Below are 16,487 nucleotides of genomic sequence, written 5' to 3'. Positions count from 1 at the left end.
GATGAGGTTTATCTCCAAGCCCAGGACACTGAACTGCTGTTAATGTTGTTTTTACTCGACTCGTCTATGGCACTGGTCCATCTCTAGGTTCTGGGGACGGTACAGGGTTTTCATTTTTAATGGTAGGGGACATGCGTTCTTTGGAACTTTTCACTTACCAGACACTAATCAGCTCTTGTTTGGGCAGCAGTGTAAGAGTCAGATCAGATGCTTCTTGACCATCATTGCTTTAAAGGACATGTTGGATAGTGGACAGCAAACTGGACGCTCCTGGTGTTGCAGCTAATTGTGGAGCCCTTAACAACATGGTTTTGTTTCGAATGCAACTCAGTGTTGGGCTTTTCCCGCTGCATCTCAGAGATGCCTCTCTTTCAGATGAGCTCTGTTTTGTTTCTTCATTTTATTTGGCGAGTTGTTGGGGTTTGTGACAGTTTTTTAACAAACAGTTTGTGAATTCAGGAATCTGCCATTTTTCCGGTTATTTTTCTATAGAGGTAAATCAGAAATTCTATACGCCATCGTTCATAAACAAATAACATTGTACAGACTTTAACCGAGACATATCCTATCGCGTGACGGAGCTTGTTCATTGTTGTTAGTGGTTCATGTATTTTTCTTAGTTTGTTTGTTTGAATAAAAACCTAACCGTTTCTTAGCGGTGGACATGTGGAGGACAACACTGGTCTCTTTTATCAGGACAAAACCCACCTCAGTCGTTTTTGTAGTCGCTGAACTTTGATATGAAGTGGATTCTTCTGAAAAAGACTTTTTTCAAAATCACTGGTATGCACGCGAGCGATCACACGCCGAGCTATGTAGCTGGTCAGACTGTACCTTTTATGGACTGTTCCTTTGATTTTATTTGATAGTCGCTTCTGTGTTCACTCACTCTTCAAGTGCGTTATCACTGAGCGCATAGAAACATTTCGCTGTCGTTCTTTGTCTAAGAATAAGCTTTCGCACTTGATTTAACGAAGATCGGACGCCATGAGCAGGTCTAAGGCAGAGGGATCTAAATGCCAGCCCTTGAGGTCCGGCTACTACAGCTTGTCCACACTCTCTCTACCTGTAAGTCAGGCGAACCCCACAAAGTGACCAAGCAGTTCCGTAAGGTTCACTCAACTACCAGCAACTACAAAACCCAGCACAAGGTCTGGATTTGAATACCTCTGTCCTGGGACCTGTCATGCTAACGTTTTCACATTTTGAGCATCACCTGTCGTCATTGAGGACACGCATATCATGAAATGTTATGTCAATGCAGTTTTTAAAGTCTTTCTTTGAGTTAAATATGGTATGACTTGGCTCTTACGTCACATTCTCAGAAGCCTCAAAGTAAAGCAGTGTTTCTTAAAACTGCAAGACAACGGGGGCTGAGGGGAAATGTAGTCCGAAGGCCTTGCTGCTAACTAGAACCCGCTAGCGCATTTTAGATTTAGACTTTTTTGATTTTCGTACTCTGCTGATAACACCCACGTTTCACACCATGTTCATACGGTCGTCCCGTTCCGCGTCTGCAGATCCTCGTATATCCTCATACCTTCTTGCATGATTTTTGAATCGTTATCTTGGTTCTGGGGTCAGACGTTTGTTAAATTATTTGGTCATTTGGTGAATATTGTTTCCACCGTGTCGTGGTTCTGTTTGGTCATAACCTTTTAACTGGGGTCAAAAGCTCTTTTTTATTCGTAAAACGTCGTTTCAGAGATTAATGTTGGTCATTTGTATTTACAAAAAGGAAAAAAAAAAACTCTTAAAATAGAACTCTACTTAACGCCAGTTTTGTGGCTGCTCGAGTTTCACTTTACTACTTAAGCCACCTGCCAGATTTCTAGCTGTGTTTTTTCTAAAGGATGATTTTTCAGCTGATGCTTTGGAAAAGCTGGGACACTACTTTATAATTGGGGGGGGGTGGGACTAAAACAAAATAAAATGGGGGTGGGGGGGGGGATTTTTGGGCCACACCCACACACAGCCTTAAAGTGCCAGAGGCCTCAAACCCTCACGGAAAATGTCTTTATTTTGTCCACTGGCGTTTGATAGCACTCACTACGAACGGGTTAAGTACATGCACACAGTCCAAAAAAAAAAAAAAAGAAATGACATGCTTAGTTTCTATGATGTGTATAAAGCTGTAATTAGATGTACAAACTTTATCAGATCACGTGGAGAAGACCTGAGGGTTGGACGATCCGTGACAGATACAGATTGAGCATCAATGCCAAATACTAAGATTATTTCAGATGTTCCCTGAGACTCCACAAAATGTTGAGATCTGTCTCTTGACATGGATTTGTATGGTTGGTTGGCTGTGTATATACTGTTCATGTTTTGTGTGCATTTTGTTCTCTCTCTCTCAGCTCTTCTATTCGTAGTGAGACCCTTTTGTTACCAAATTGGAACTTCACATTGAAGTTTTCTTAAGCCCACGGTTACTGAGTCAAGAGACAGGGTCAGGAGTTTGTGTCTTGGTGTCTTTGCAGTCGTTTTTTCCCATCTCTCCGTTCTCACCTTTCTCGACTGTTCGACAAATGGAAGGCCTCCGAGGCCGATTCCCTCACTACATCCCCGCCGAGTTCTCACAGATAAGACGTAGGGCTGCACGATACGGAACTAAGACTGGTATCACACATATGAGTGATTTTCAAAAGCCATTCTTTATATGGATTATTGGCAATGGTAAAATAGTTGTCATGCTTTCTTTGGGAGCTACGTTGTCTCAAGCGTGAAGAGATGGTTTTAGGCCCAAAAATATTCTCAGAACTATTGTGAAAGACAGTGTAACTGTAGAAACGTTGTGTGATAGCATTAATTGAGTGAGTGAACTGTTAAAAATCACTACGCTTCTGTAGAACGGAGCACTCGTGTGGTGTAATCATGACCCGTAACGGTCTGCATCTTCTTATGCAGGATACTGTAGAACCGTGACTGGTCAGCACACAGTGGGGCTGGCTGCCATTGGTCTGAAGGCTTCTGCAAAGCCCCATATTGCGATACCAGTTAAAGGATCTATCGTACAGCTCTAACCCAGCATCCAGGAGAGTGTGGCACGAGGCTATGCAACACTGAGACATGTTCCGTCACAGACACACCAGCTGCAAGCTGAAGAAGCGTTACTGTACTAAGCTTTAGCTGATTATATTTTTATTTTGTTTTTCGTCTGGTCTCGTGTCTGTGTTTTCATATATATGTGAGCGTGTGTGTGTGTGTGCGTGTGTGTGTGTGTGTGTGCGTGTGTGTGTGTGTGTGTGTGTGTGCAGTGTTTGGAGCAGCCTGTCGGCTCTCAGTTTTCTTCACTCCTTATTTTTATTGCGATTTAATTACCAGTTGGTTTCACTAGTTCGCCTGGTACCACTCGAGTAGAACAATGCTAAAGAGAAGCTCCCATTAACGCCTTGGTGGAAGCCACACCAGTCTGCGGTGACACTTGGACATTAAAATAAAAAATAATAAAAAAATCTCCACCTCCTGACAGACGTCAATTCACACTCCTGTCCCCAAATCCACCCGTGTGTGTGAGGGAGAGAGAGTGTGTGTGTGTGTGTGTCTGTGTGTCTGTGTGTGTACTTGAGTATGATCTAGTCACATAAGGCTGCATGATGGTTGATGAATGGGAAGGGGTCTGTTCTCCTTCCTCACCTCAGTTCCCTCCGAACTGTTCCGAGACCCTCTCGTGTTGGGTTTGGGGTTTTTGTTTCATGTTCATCTTTTTCCTTTTTTTTTTTTTTTTCTTTTTAATATTTTTTTAAATAAAGTGTGTCATGTAGTCTGTTCTCAGCACTGTAAGACAGTCCCTTATACAATATGGAGAAGCAATATCACTGTAAGAAATCTTCACAATGTATTATTATTGTTATTATGATTATTATTCACTAGCACCCTAGGTGTGATAATTGAAGTAAATATCTTTTATACAAACACAAAAAAAACACTGCTGTGGTCTGTCCTTTTTCTTCCTCTCCTCCTCCTCCTCCTTCAGTCTCTGCACTTTCTTCAGAGTGCGTGTTTCAGTCGTTTCTGCTGGTCTTGGTCATCACAGACCCCCACTGTGTCTGCTATGGGATTTCTCACCCTACAACAGAAAAAGTATTTTCTACACGCATTAAAAGCTATTGTTGAGCACTGCCTCTTTTTTCCACCGTCCTGCCCTTGGTTTAACTCCCTCCTGTCGTTGTGAGGGACAACTAGGTGAAGCACAAAATGTACTCACACCAGCAGGGGCTCAAAAAGCAGGTGGACGGGCATTGCTTTCGACCCTAAATATACAAACAGTTTATTACCAATTTATGCATTTGGCAGACGCTTTTATCCAAAGAGGATCTAACATTCGAACTACAGCACAATTTACACAAATTACCTTACATTAAGTGCAATACACCACAGGAAGTAATAAGTGCATTAAAGAAGACTTTCAGTGCAAGAGATACTCTCGGAAGAGCTGGGTTTTCAATGATTTCTTGAATGCGGAGAGGGTTTCTGTTGCTCTGATGGAGCTCGGAAGCTCGTTCCACCAGCGTGGTACCAGAGATGAGAATAGCCTCGACTGACCTGTACGGGGGGTTGGTCGTGTTAGTAGGCGCTCCTTTGAGGAACGGAGAGGGCGGGCGCTAACGTATGGTTTTAAGAGTCTATTGAGGAAGATGGGAGCAGAGCCAGTGAATACTCTGAAGGCCATCATTAGTGATTTGAATTTGATGCGAGCAGCTAAGGGCAGCCAATGTAGCTCAACTAATAGGAGCATGACGTGTGCTCTTTTTGGTTGGTTGAAGACCAGGCGTGCTGCAGCATTCTGGATCATCTGTAGTGGTCTCACAGCACAGGCCGGAAGACCTGTCAGGAGGGCGTTGCAATAGTCCAGACGGGAGATAGATCGATCTATCAATAGATGAGCTGCATATAGTGTTTCTGGCTTGAAAAACAGCTATATAAATGAATCAAACAGATACAGTGCTGATCTGTGCATACGTCACATCTGTTGACTATAAGTGGAGTAATCGATAGACTTGCTCATGAGGGCATGATGTTATACATAAACATGGACCAATTAGTAGTTGGTTTTCCATCCACCACAAATTTTGCAAATTATGGAATTGCACATAAAAAAAACTGAATGGAAAAGGCTCAAAAAACACAAATAGAGTAAAAAGGAGTTTTACATTCGGACAATGTGGAAAAGTTAGACTATTGCTGAAGCACAAATGCGCAAAAGAGCAGTGGAAAAGAGCTTTTCGTATGAAATATTACGTTTCAACTGGTTCAGACCTGCAGCGCATGCCCTAGAGCACCAGACCGACCCCGCTCCGTGCTTTAGGACCACTCCGTTTCATACAGGCGCCACCCGAGCTGCTTGATTTAGTGCATGTGTAGAATACTGTATACACACACAGCCACTGTGCAACTACTACTGTAGTGTTAAAAAACACTATCCTGATCAAAGCAAAAGCCCACTCAGATCTCTCCCATCTCCTCATTTCAATGCCGCCCCTGATCTTGGAGCCGATGTCGTATGAAGTTCTTTTTTGCAGAAGTGTAGTGGATTGAAACAGCTCTTAACTCATTTTCACATTTACTTTTCCTGATTTAACTACTGCGCATAACATTTGTGAAAGTTTTGGATGGAAACCCAGTTAATGAGTTAGAAATGAGTGTGTGATCATTTATGAATATGTTCCCACTCCGAAGTGTGTCTCATAGCTATAGGGTTATACATTAACAACAGCTGCTATAAATACTGTGTGCTTCAGCTTCACTCGGGTGATAATGGGAAGCTGATATGAAGCTGTAGTTAGAGACTTTACTACTCAAACATCCTCAGAATTTACAGTTATTTCAACTATTGTTTATGTATAACTTCCCAATCATTTTAGACCTACAACCCCTGGCAAAAATGATGGAATCACCCGTCTCTGAGGATGTTCCTTCAGTTGTTTAATTTTGTAGAAATAAAGCAGATCACAGACTGATCAAAAACTAAAGGCATTTCAAATGGCAGCTTTCTGACTTTAAGAAACACTAAAGAAATCAAGAAAAATAACTGTGGTGGGCTGTAACAGTTAGATTTTTAGAACAAGCACAGGGAATAAATTATGGAATCACTCAATTTTGAAGACAAAATTATGGAATCACCCTTCAAATTTTCATTAAAAACACTCACACCTGCATCAGATCAAAGCTGCTCGTTAGTACACAGGTAAAAAGGAGTGATCACACCTTGGAGAGCTGTTACAACAAGTGAACTGACATCAATCATGGCTCCAACACCAGAGACGCCAACTGAATCTGTTAGATTTGCAGAACAAGCAATAAATTATGGAATCACGACAAACAAAATAACACTCCGACACATCACTAGTACTTTGTTGCACCACCTCTGGCTTTTATAACTGCTTACAGTCTCCGAGGCATTGACTTAATGAGTGACAAACAGTGCTCTTCATCAGTCTGGCTCCAGCTTTCTCTGAGTGCTGTTTCCAGATCAGTTTTGCAGGTTGGAGCCTTGTCATGGACCATTTTCTTTAACCTCCACCACAGATTTTCAATTGGATTGAGATGCGGACTGTCTGCAGGCCATGACACTGACCTTATGTGTCTTTCTTCAAGGAATGTTTTCACAGATTTCGCTCTATGGCGAGATGCATTATCATCGTGAAAAATGACTTCATCGTCCCCAAACATCCTTTCGATAGATGGGATAAGAAAAGTGTCCAAAATGTCACTGTAAACCTGTGCATTTATTGAAGATGTAATGACAGCTCCCCAGTGCCTTTCCCTGACATGCAGCCCCATATCATCAATGACTGTGGAAATCTGCATGTTTTCTTCAGACAGTCGTCTGCATAAATCTCATTGGAACGGCACCAAACAGAAGTTCCAGCATCATCACTTTGCCCACTGCAGATTCGAGATTCATCCAGTCGTCCACAGTTCACGACTGCCTTTCCTTAGCCCATTGTAACCTTGTTTTTTTCTGTTTACGTGTTAGTGATGGCTTTCTTTTAGCTTTTCTGTAAATCCCATTTCCTTTAGTTCCTTCCTACAGTTCGGTCACAGACGTTGACTCCAGTTTCCTCCCATTTGTTCCTCATTTGTTTTACGTTTTCTGTCTTGACGCTTTGATGTCTTCCTTGGTTTTTACCAGTACGCTTACCTTTAACCACCTTCCCATGTTGTTTGTCCTTGGTCCAGGTTTTAGACACAGCCCACTGTGAACAACCCACATCTTGTGCAGCACTGCGTGATGATTGTGAACTTTTTAAGGAGTTTGATAACCCTCTCCTTTGTTTCAATTGACGTCTCTGGTGTTGGAGCCATGATTCATGTCGGTCCCTTTATTGCAGCAGCTCTCCAAGGTGTGATCACTCCTTTTTACCTGCGTACTAACGAACAGCTTTGATCTGATGCAGGTGTTAGTGTTTGTAATGAAAATCGCAGGGTGATTCCATCATTTTTGCCAGGGGTTGTAGTATAGCGTAGAAGCAGGAAGGATAATCGTTCATAGCTTAATTGTTAGTTACATTAGCCTCACAGCTCAAGTGCAAAAAAACAAAAAAGACCTTGGATATTTGATGTGGCTTATTCTCATTACAAATCACACGCACACATTCTGCAGCTTCTGTGTATGCTGAATCTCAGCAATGTCCTCAGTAATGCAACAAGACGGCGTCCCCATTCATGCGCACGAGTCAGAGCAAGAGCATTTGTGTCAGCACTAAATATTAACACTCCATTCCACACTCAATTTGCAGCTGTGCAGTGCGCACTCCTGCTTTCAGTTCGAAAGGCCTGTTTAACCCCGTGTCCCTGTAAATTGTAATATATATTTTTTTATTTTTTTAGTTTCATGCTACAAAATATTGGTAACATATCTGGTATCATATCATATCACTTTAAATTGTTTGTGTTTTAAACAGTTCTGTGGCTCTCATCAAAGAGGACCCTGGTCTTGTGTGTATCTTATTTATATACTTTACCTATAAGTCATTTAGTGACAAATGCATTCAAGAACCTTTAAACAATGTCTCCTCGGTGAATAACCGCTTCTGTGCTGTGCAGCTGAACCTGTTCCATCCTTTCTCCACTGTGCCTCAATGCCTTATAGAGTAGATCTTTGAATAAGGTAAGGATTTATTCATTTGAAATCAAACACTTGAAATGTCATCGAACAGGACTCAAGGAAGTTTATCACTCGAGTTTCAAACAAGCTTTAGTTTTCTGTGCAAATACCCCCCCCCCCCCCCCCCAAATATATATATATAGTGTTTCATGGTGAGATTTATCTTCAAAATTATATGTGGAACAGTGTAGAAATGTGTGTGTGTGTTAGGACGCTACACAGCACTGCAGGTGGAGTTTTCTGCTGCTGTCAGGACCAGCGCTGAGCAGAAGGAACTCATCCTCAAACTGGAGCATGACCTGAGCACCATCCAGACCATGTCCTCCCTCTCCCGCCCTGACGCAGAGGTACACAGCCCTCACCAGAAAACATCAATGAAAACACAAACTACACACAGCTGCGCAACATATTTAGATACCTCCATAGTTTAGAAAGCAAACAAGTGTCACGCACTGACCTTTGTGTAGCTGGGTTTAGCCAAGAAGGCAAGCTAGCCATTAGCAAACTAGCTAGCTCAGCTACACAGCCACAGACAGTGAAAACACACCTCAAACGCATTGCTTTGGATCATTGTGAACTTGAGGGCACAGGGCTCAGCAAAATGGAGTGGGGCAGTATCATGATGATGCTGCTTACTACGCACAAGACTGGGATCCTGTTAGCACAACATGCTACAACATGTTTTCACGGCTTCTGGTTGTAAACCCAGTGCTAAGTCTGCAGCAGCCCTGGTACCGTTTCTCTTACTAAAAGCCATGTTAATCCTCATCAGCTTCACTGACTCATATATGTAAAGACTCGGGTGGTGAAGTTAACCTGAGTAATAGTGTAAACAAAATATGGATTAAAGCTATAATGATTTATCTCCACCAGGGGGCAGATTTGAGCGCCATGGACAGAATCCCGGAGCCTATTAAGGAGGCCACGGCCCTGTTCTCAGGTAAACTGTCCACACAAATGAACTACAGCTCTTACACCTCTTTGCTACAAGTTAAAATGGCAGAAAGTGAGTTCAATACGTTACAAATTACGGCTAGTTGTGAAATCTGTAAAAATGAATGTGTGTGTGTGTGTGTGTGTGTGCACGCTCAGGTGTGGGCAGTTCCCCTCAGGCTGAGCTTCCCCAGGGTCAGATGGACTCTCTGCTGTCCATCATCTCCAGTCAGAGAGAGAGATTTCGAGCTCGTAACCAGGAGCTAGAGACTGTGAGTACTCCACAATAAACAGCATGATTCTCATAGCACACCATAGATACTCTTGTTAATTTACAGCAGCCGGTCATCGTCATCTCAGGTGGTTTCAATACAAATCAAGGGGAGGAGATAATAACATCTGTAACACTCACCCTCTCCATGTTTTATTTTAGAGATACCATAATCAGTTCAGTTTAACGAGGGCATGTTTTACTTCTCTTACTCTCTCTCTCGTGGTCAGGAGAGCCGCTCGATGCAGCAGACCATGCAGGCCCTACAGAGTGAGCTGGACAGCCTGCGGGCCGACAACATCAAACTCTACGAGAAGATCAAGTTCCTGCAGAGCTACCCGACTCGGGTGAGGTTACACAAGCCACAGAAACACACTGACTGCTCACTGCAGCCGCTGTTGGGGGGAGATAGACCGTACATAGACTGTACGTGCTGTTAGCAGCCGGGCACCCAAGGGGTCACTCAGCTTATCCTGCAGTGCTCACTGTTACATCGTCAAATTACACAGACACAGAAAAGTGACCACTCCCATCGGATGGAAAGGTTTATACTTTGTGTGTGTGTCCATGTGTCCTTGTGTGTGTGTGTGTGTGTGTGCAGAGTGGAGGGAGTGATGATACAGTGATGCGCTACTCTTCTCAGTACGAGGAGAGACTGGACCCCTTCTCCTCCTTCAGCAAGAAGGTGAGATCACAGTCACACACACACACACACACACACACGATGTACACAGACAATACTCACACAGTTCACACGAGACTTAAAACAAACCCACAATACTCACAGAGCATACTTTATACCGTGCACAGACAAATACTGAAGTTACCACAGAGTTAGTGTTTACCGTGTGATTTCCCATAATGCCTTGTCTTTCCTCAGGAGCGCCAGAGACGATACCTGAGCCTCAGCCCATGGGACAAGGCCACACTCAGCCTGGTGTGTCCCCCATTTTTGCCTTCATTATCACACTGAAGAGACTCTGACCTGACCTGAGATCAGTGTTGTGGCTCAGTGTGGGTTGTGATCCATTTTTTTTCCTGTGTTGTTGTTTCAGGGTCGTGTGATCCTGTCCAATAAAACGGCCAGAACTGTTGCTTTCTTCTACACTCTTTTCCTCCACTGCTTGGTCTTCCTGGTAAGATTTCACTCTTAAAAAATGTGCTCGTAGTTCACCTCTAGAGCAGAGCCTTCAAAATCAAACCGCTCTGAATCGCTGCTTCACAAGTGATCTGTTTATATACAGGAGAAATGTAATGATGTGTGTGTGTGTGTGTGTGTGTGTGTTTTCAGGTTCTGTACAAAACAGCCTGGAGCGAGAGTATTGGTCGGGACTGTTCTGCGTACTGCGCTAAAAAGTATGTGTTACTGCTTCCTCCACATCACTGTCTTATTAACGTCACACTACACATCTGTCAGATTCATGTGTTCTGAATGTGTACATTAATGTGTATTGACTGTCAGTTGTAAATGTTATGGTTGAAATCTATAAGAAAGAAAATTGGCCTATAGTTCTTTTTTAAAAGGTGAAATAATCTTAAATAGAGTCAGTACATCTGCGGTTACTCACTGTGAGATTGTTATATTAAGAATACTATTGCAACCTATTATTATTTTCATTTATTTCTTGACCTTTTTTTTTTTGCATTAAGGAATTTAGATTTTCTACTGAGCACTTTTTTCAAACATTAGTTCCTTTAAATAAAAATGTAGTTCCTTTAAATTAGTGCACTTTCAATAAGTTAAAACATCTTGAACAAGTTATTATAATAAACATACTGTTCTTACAAGGAACTCATAAAGAGAAATATTAAACATATCCACTATATTTCCAAGACATATTGTTGACTACTTCTCTCTCTCTCTCTCTCCCTCTCTCCTTTTTCACTCTCTCTCTTTCCTCTCTTTCTCTCTCTCTCTTTCCTCTCTCTCTTTCACTGTCTCTCTCTCTTTTTCACTCTCTGTCTCTCTCTTTCTCTCTCTCTCTCTTTCTTTCTCTCTCTCTTTCTCTCTCTCTCTCTTTCTCTCTTTTTCCTCTCTTTTTCTCTCTCCCTCCCCTCTTTCTCTCTCTCTCTTTTCACTCTCCCCTCTCTTTCTCTCTCTCTCTCTCTCTCTCTCTCTCTCTCTCTCTCTTCACTTTGTCTTTTTTTCTCTCTCTCCCTTTTTCTCTCTCTCTTTTTCTCTCTCTCTCTTTCTCTCTCTCTCTCTCTCTCTCTCTCTCTCTTTTTCACTCTCTCTTTTTCACACTCTCTCTCTCTCTCTCTCTCTCTCTCCTCTCTCTCTTTTTTACTCTCTCTCTCTTTTTCACTCTCTCTTTCTCTCTCTCTCTCTCTCTCTCTCTCTCTCTCTCTCTCTTTCACTCTCTCTCTCTCTCTCTCTCTCTCTCTCTCTTTTTCACTCTCTCTTTTTCACACTCTCTCTCTCTCTCTCCTCTCTCTCTTTTTTACTCTCTCTCTCTTTTTCACTCTCTCTTTCTCTCTCTCTCTCTCTCTCTCTCTCTCTTCTCTCTCTCTCTCTCTCTCTCTCTCTCTCTCTCTCTCTCTCTCTCTCCTCTCTCTCTCTCTCTCTCTCCTTGCCTGCTTCAGGTATGCAGATCATGTGCACCGTTTCCATGAGAATGGGGATAATGGAGACATGTGGCAGTGAAGTCTCACGTGGTGGTGGTGTAAATTGAACACAAGGAGTTTCTGGTCACTGTGTAAAGCTGTGTTCAATGAGTTCAGAATCAGAAATCCTAGCTTAAAGCAGCTTGCCTTGTGCTGTATGTGGTTTCTCTGCTGTTTCACAGTGATCATTACGGTAGTACACAAGAGATTTGCAAACCCTTTGGCCAAATTAAAGGATTTTGTTGCATTTTTTTCAGTTAAAAAATAGGATAGGACAAATAAAAATAGTAATAATAAAATAGTGATAATAAATCAGATTAAAATCACACAAGTCTTCCCTGTACCCTGAGAACTGGTATAGTACAGACTCGTGTCTGTTAATAAAGGACAGGGCTCTTGAACACTGCATGAAGACATGAGCCTGGAGCCTGCAGTAGCCGCTGTTGGCCACTAGAGGTCAGAGCTGCATTGTGTTGGTGATTTTACTCTTCTACGGTGGATCATTAGAAAGAGGGACCAGTTTATTTACTCACCTATTGGGAAGGTTAAAGACGGGGTATAATCGGGGATTAAAGATTAATAAGCGGTTTGTTTGAGTTGGGTAATAGTTTATAATGAAGCGTGTGTCTGATTATTGAAGCTAAAACCGATTATTAAAGTTCAGCTTGTTGTCTAATCACCTTGGGTTTTAAAGTAGACCACTCCAGACTCTTCATACCGCTGTGTGAACTAAAGTTAGTCTTAAACCTGGTGAAGGAAATCATTAAAAGTGTTTGGGGTCATTATTATCCATTGTTTCTTTTTTTCTTGCATTGTCTTTTGTAAGCAGCGTATTAAGATTACAGAATATTAATCCTATATTTAAGTCCATTAATATGTTTAAAAGGACTTAGTAGATGAGTAGAGCTTAAAGCAGACAATCCTAGGGATGTAATCTAACAGCTGGCAGTGAAGGACTAACTCTTGATGCTTACACAGTACCGTAGTCAGACGGAACACTTTGATGGGCATGTGTTGCTTGTTTTCAGTAGACGCTCACAAGCTGTTGTTGTCTCAGTGAATTATGTAAAGATCTGAAGTCTCCTGTTAGATCAGCGTATGAACAGCTTTAACTGTCTTGCTTTCTCCTCCAGCGCCGTCTCTTATTACTCAATAAACTCTGAAGCATCTCACGTGCTGTTGTTTTTCCTCCATTCCTTCAGTTCAGAACCCAGACTTGACTTTAGGGAAAGCAGCAGATGATATGGGTTCGTTTGTCATTGATAAATTACACAAACGCCTCAACAATTAAACGTAGTATCACATTTCTCTGTGTTCACCCTTCTCCTTCATCACAGCTTCTTTCTGAAACCTGCAGGGATCTTTTTCCTCGTCTCCAGGGCTCAGTCTAAGACGTTGGTTGCGTTTTCAGATTCCTGTAATCCAAGAAACTCCTCTAGGGTTAGAACACGCTCCCTTCGCTGAGTCTCAGCACCGTAAACAATAATATATTAACACCAGTTCAGTGTCTAATAATGAATCAATTCAAGGCCAGAACCTCCGCAACTCCCTGTGATCCTCCTCCCCCCCAAAGCCCTGGGTGATGAAGGGTGTGAGGTGCCGCTGGAAGCTTTTTGGAACCAGCGGAATTATTCACGTAGAGTCTCTTTGTGTCGAAGGTCATCATCTTAAGCTTTTACGTTTTCTTTAAAAGGGTAAAGAAGTCGACCATTTTGCATTTCTCTCCTCTTTTCTTCCGTCAAGCCTCGAGCGCCCTGGAGTCGTTTGTTTAACGTGTGGGACACGTACAGGCTGTAAATGCAGGTGATGGAGAGGGGGACTTGGTGTTGGGGCAGCAGCTGTGGTCAAGCTTTTAAGCGGGAACTGACAATAGCTTTTAGCACTGAAACCCGTCAATGGATGCATTAGCTGGGGGTGGATACTTGCATACTTTAGTTGAACTTTAAAAGGACACACACACGCACACACTGTCCCTGAAGTGTGTTAATAAACCATGAAACCTTTATCTTGCAGTATCTTGATCAGATTACATGGTGAACCCAGTTTTAGCCTGTTCTTCAAGAGCAAGGACCCCCACAGGACCGGTATTATGTGGGTGGTGGATCATTTTCAGTGCGGTAGGGACTCTGATGTGGACACAGGACCGTCGATATCCAATACAGACAGCCTGACTGGGTCCCTTTAATAGTCCATGCTCATCTTGAACCCAGCCCATAGCCCTAACCCATGTGGGCTACACTACGGTGGCCTGGCTGGGTCTTATGTGATCTTTAAAGGAACACTAGGTAAGATTTGGTGTTTCTGAGAGTAGCAACAACAGAGCTCAATGATGTAACCACAGCCCAAGGGTGCGTCACAATAATTTTAAAGCTATAATTTTACGGTAAAAACACTACCTAGTGTTGCTTTAAGGTCTGGGCTGCACCAGTAGACAGTTTCTTACAGTGATAGAGGCTCATTTTAGCACCATCTGAAGTGGAAGAGGTTTTTCCATAGTTTCTTTTTGCTTGTACGTACGTGTGTGTGTGTGTGTGTGTGTGTGTGTGTGTGAGTGTGAGAGAGCAGGATATTCTGGAATTCTTCATGGCTCAGCTCTCTCCCTTCATTGAGAATTCCTCTCCTCCATTCAGCTTTTCTCTGCGCTGGATTCAGGAGCCTCTCTATGGTGCTGCGGTGAGTGGAGTTGCTGTGTTCAGGTGAAATATTAATGATGACGTGAAATATTAATGTGCCGTGTGAGGAAAGCCCCGGCTCTAGGGGTTGACCCCTCAGGTCTCGCTGCACCTTTTCCCTCGCTACCGCAGCCCTGGGACTGTCTCCATGGCAACAGGGCTTCACCGTCTCTTCACGTCCCTCCGGCCGAGGCTCTGTGATGGAGTGCGGGTGAGTCACAGAGTCATGTGATCGGAATCGACCAATCAGTGGTTTAGCCTGCTGCCCCAGGCTCTGACCCTTCATCAGGACGAGTCTGAATGCTCTTCCCTTCCCCTCCCTAAAATGAAGGTGACCGGGGCGCTTTACTACTCTGTCCTCTTATAGATAGATAGATAGATAGATAGATAGATAGAACTAGAAGGACTGAGGGCTAAGTAAATAGAAAGGTGCCTTACTTGATGCCCAATATTACTTGCTCGGTGGTGTCCAGCAGTCAGGCTTTGATGGATGGATCTTTAGAGATATTTGTTAATAGATATTACATTGTAACAAGCGTTTAGTTAAAATCAGTGCACAGCACTAGGAGAGCACCTTTACTATCAATGGGCCTTTGCCTCAGTCAGGCCTAATGTTGACCAGGCTCTCCCTCTGCAGATGCCCCATCTACAGTCGTGACAACCTCATTTTCACATTTTCAGATGTTTAATTTGAGAGCTTTTGTTTCAATGTGTGTGTGGCACGGTGGCGCAGCAGGTGTGTCTGTGTCTATGTGGGTTTCCTCTGGGTGACTGTCTGTGAGGAGTGTGGTGTGTTCTCTCTGTGTCTGTGTGGGTTTCCTCTGGGTGACTGTCTGTGAGGAGTGTGGTGTGTTCTCTCTGTGTCTGTGTGGGTTTCCTCTGGGTGACTGTCTGTGAGGAGTGTGGTGTGTTCTCTCTGTGTCTGTGTGGGTTTCCTCTGGGTGACTGTCTGTGAGGAGTGTGTTGTGTTCTCTCTGTGTCTGTGTGGGTTTCCTCTGGGTGACTGTCTGTGAGGAGTGTGGTGTGTTCTCTCTGTGTCTGTGTGGGTTTCCTCTGGGTGACTGTCTGTGAGGAGTGTGGTGTGTTCTCTCTGTGTCTGTGTGGGTTTCCTCCGGGTGACTGTCTGTGAGGAGTGTGGTGTGTTCTCTCTGTGTCTGTGTGGGTTTCCTCCGGGTGACTGTCTGTGAGGAGTGTGGTGTGTTCTCTCTGTGTCTGGGTGGGTTTCCTCCGGGTGACTGTCTGTGAGGAGTGTGGTGTGTTCTCCCTGTGTCTGCGTGGGTGTTCTCCGGGTGACTGTCTGTGAGGAGTGTGGTGTGTTCTCTCTGTGTCTGCATGGGTTTCCTCTGGGTAAATGTCTGTGAGGAGTGTGGTGTGTTCTCCCTGTGTCTGCGTGGGTTTCCTCCGGGTGACTGTCTGTGAGGAGTGTGGTGTGTTCTCCCTGTGTCTGCGTGGGTTTCCTCCGGGTGACTGTCTGTGAGGAGTGTGGTGTGTTCTCCCTGTGTCTGCGTGGGTTTCCTCCGGGTGACTGTAAGTGAGGAGTGTGGTGTGTTCTCCCTGTGTCTGTGTGGGTTTCCTCCGGGTGACTGTCTGTGAGGAGTGTGGTGTGTTCTCTCTGTGTCTGCATGGGTTTCCTCTGGGTAAATGTCTGTGAGGAGTGTGGTGTGTTCTCCCTGTGTCTGCGTGGGTTTCCTCCGGTTGACAAAAGTGTCAATATGTGTGAGTGAATGTGTAAGTGTGTGTCACCCTGCAAAGGACTGGCGCCCCCTCCAGTGTGTGTTCCCACCTTGCACCAAGTGATTCCAGGTAGGCTCTGGACCCACCGCGACCCTAAACTGGATAAGCGCTAAGAGATAATGAATGAATGTTCCAATGTGAGACATAGACATGTTCATAT

General features: G+C 43.7%; 1 protein-coding gene across 1 annotated transcript in view; it reads left to right on the top strand.

Annotated features, from left to right (window-relative positions):
* The window catches only part of LOC136678128 (protein CASP-like), a 161,258-nt gene extending 148,171 nt beyond the window's left edge, over positions 1–13,087 (top strand). Inside the window, exons 15-23 of the mRNA XM_066655998.1 lie at positions 8,324–8,460; positions 8,987–9,053; positions 9,206–9,318; positions 9,548–9,664; positions 9,919–10,002; positions 10,198–10,254; positions 10,373–10,453; positions 10,609–10,673; positions 11,901–13,087. Of these exons, the coding sequence (XP_066512095.1) occupies positions 8,324–8,460; positions 8,987–9,053; positions 9,206–9,318; positions 9,548–9,664; positions 9,919–10,002; positions 10,198–10,254; positions 10,373–10,453; positions 10,609–10,673; positions 11,901–11,961 (782 nt within the window). The 3' untranslated portion in view covers positions 11,962–13,087. The remainder of the gene's footprint in view (positions 1–8,323; positions 8,461–8,986; positions 9,054–9,205; positions 9,319–9,547; positions 9,665–9,918; positions 10,003–10,197; positions 10,255–10,372; positions 10,454–10,608; positions 10,674–11,900) is intronic.
* Positions 13,088–16,487: the final 3,400 nt, after the last annotated feature.

The sequence above is a fragment of the Hoplias malabaricus genome, chromosome Y, assembly GCF_029633855.1.
Source record: "Hoplias malabaricus isolate fHopMal1 chromosome Y, fHopMal1.hap1, whole genome shotgun sequence".
NCBI classification, from domain to species: Eukaryota; Metazoa; Chordata; class Actinopteri; order Characiformes; family Erythrinidae; genus Hoplias; species Hoplias malabaricus.
Note: the sequence above shows the minus strand (reverse complement) of the source record. Positions and strands in the feature narration are given on the sequence as shown.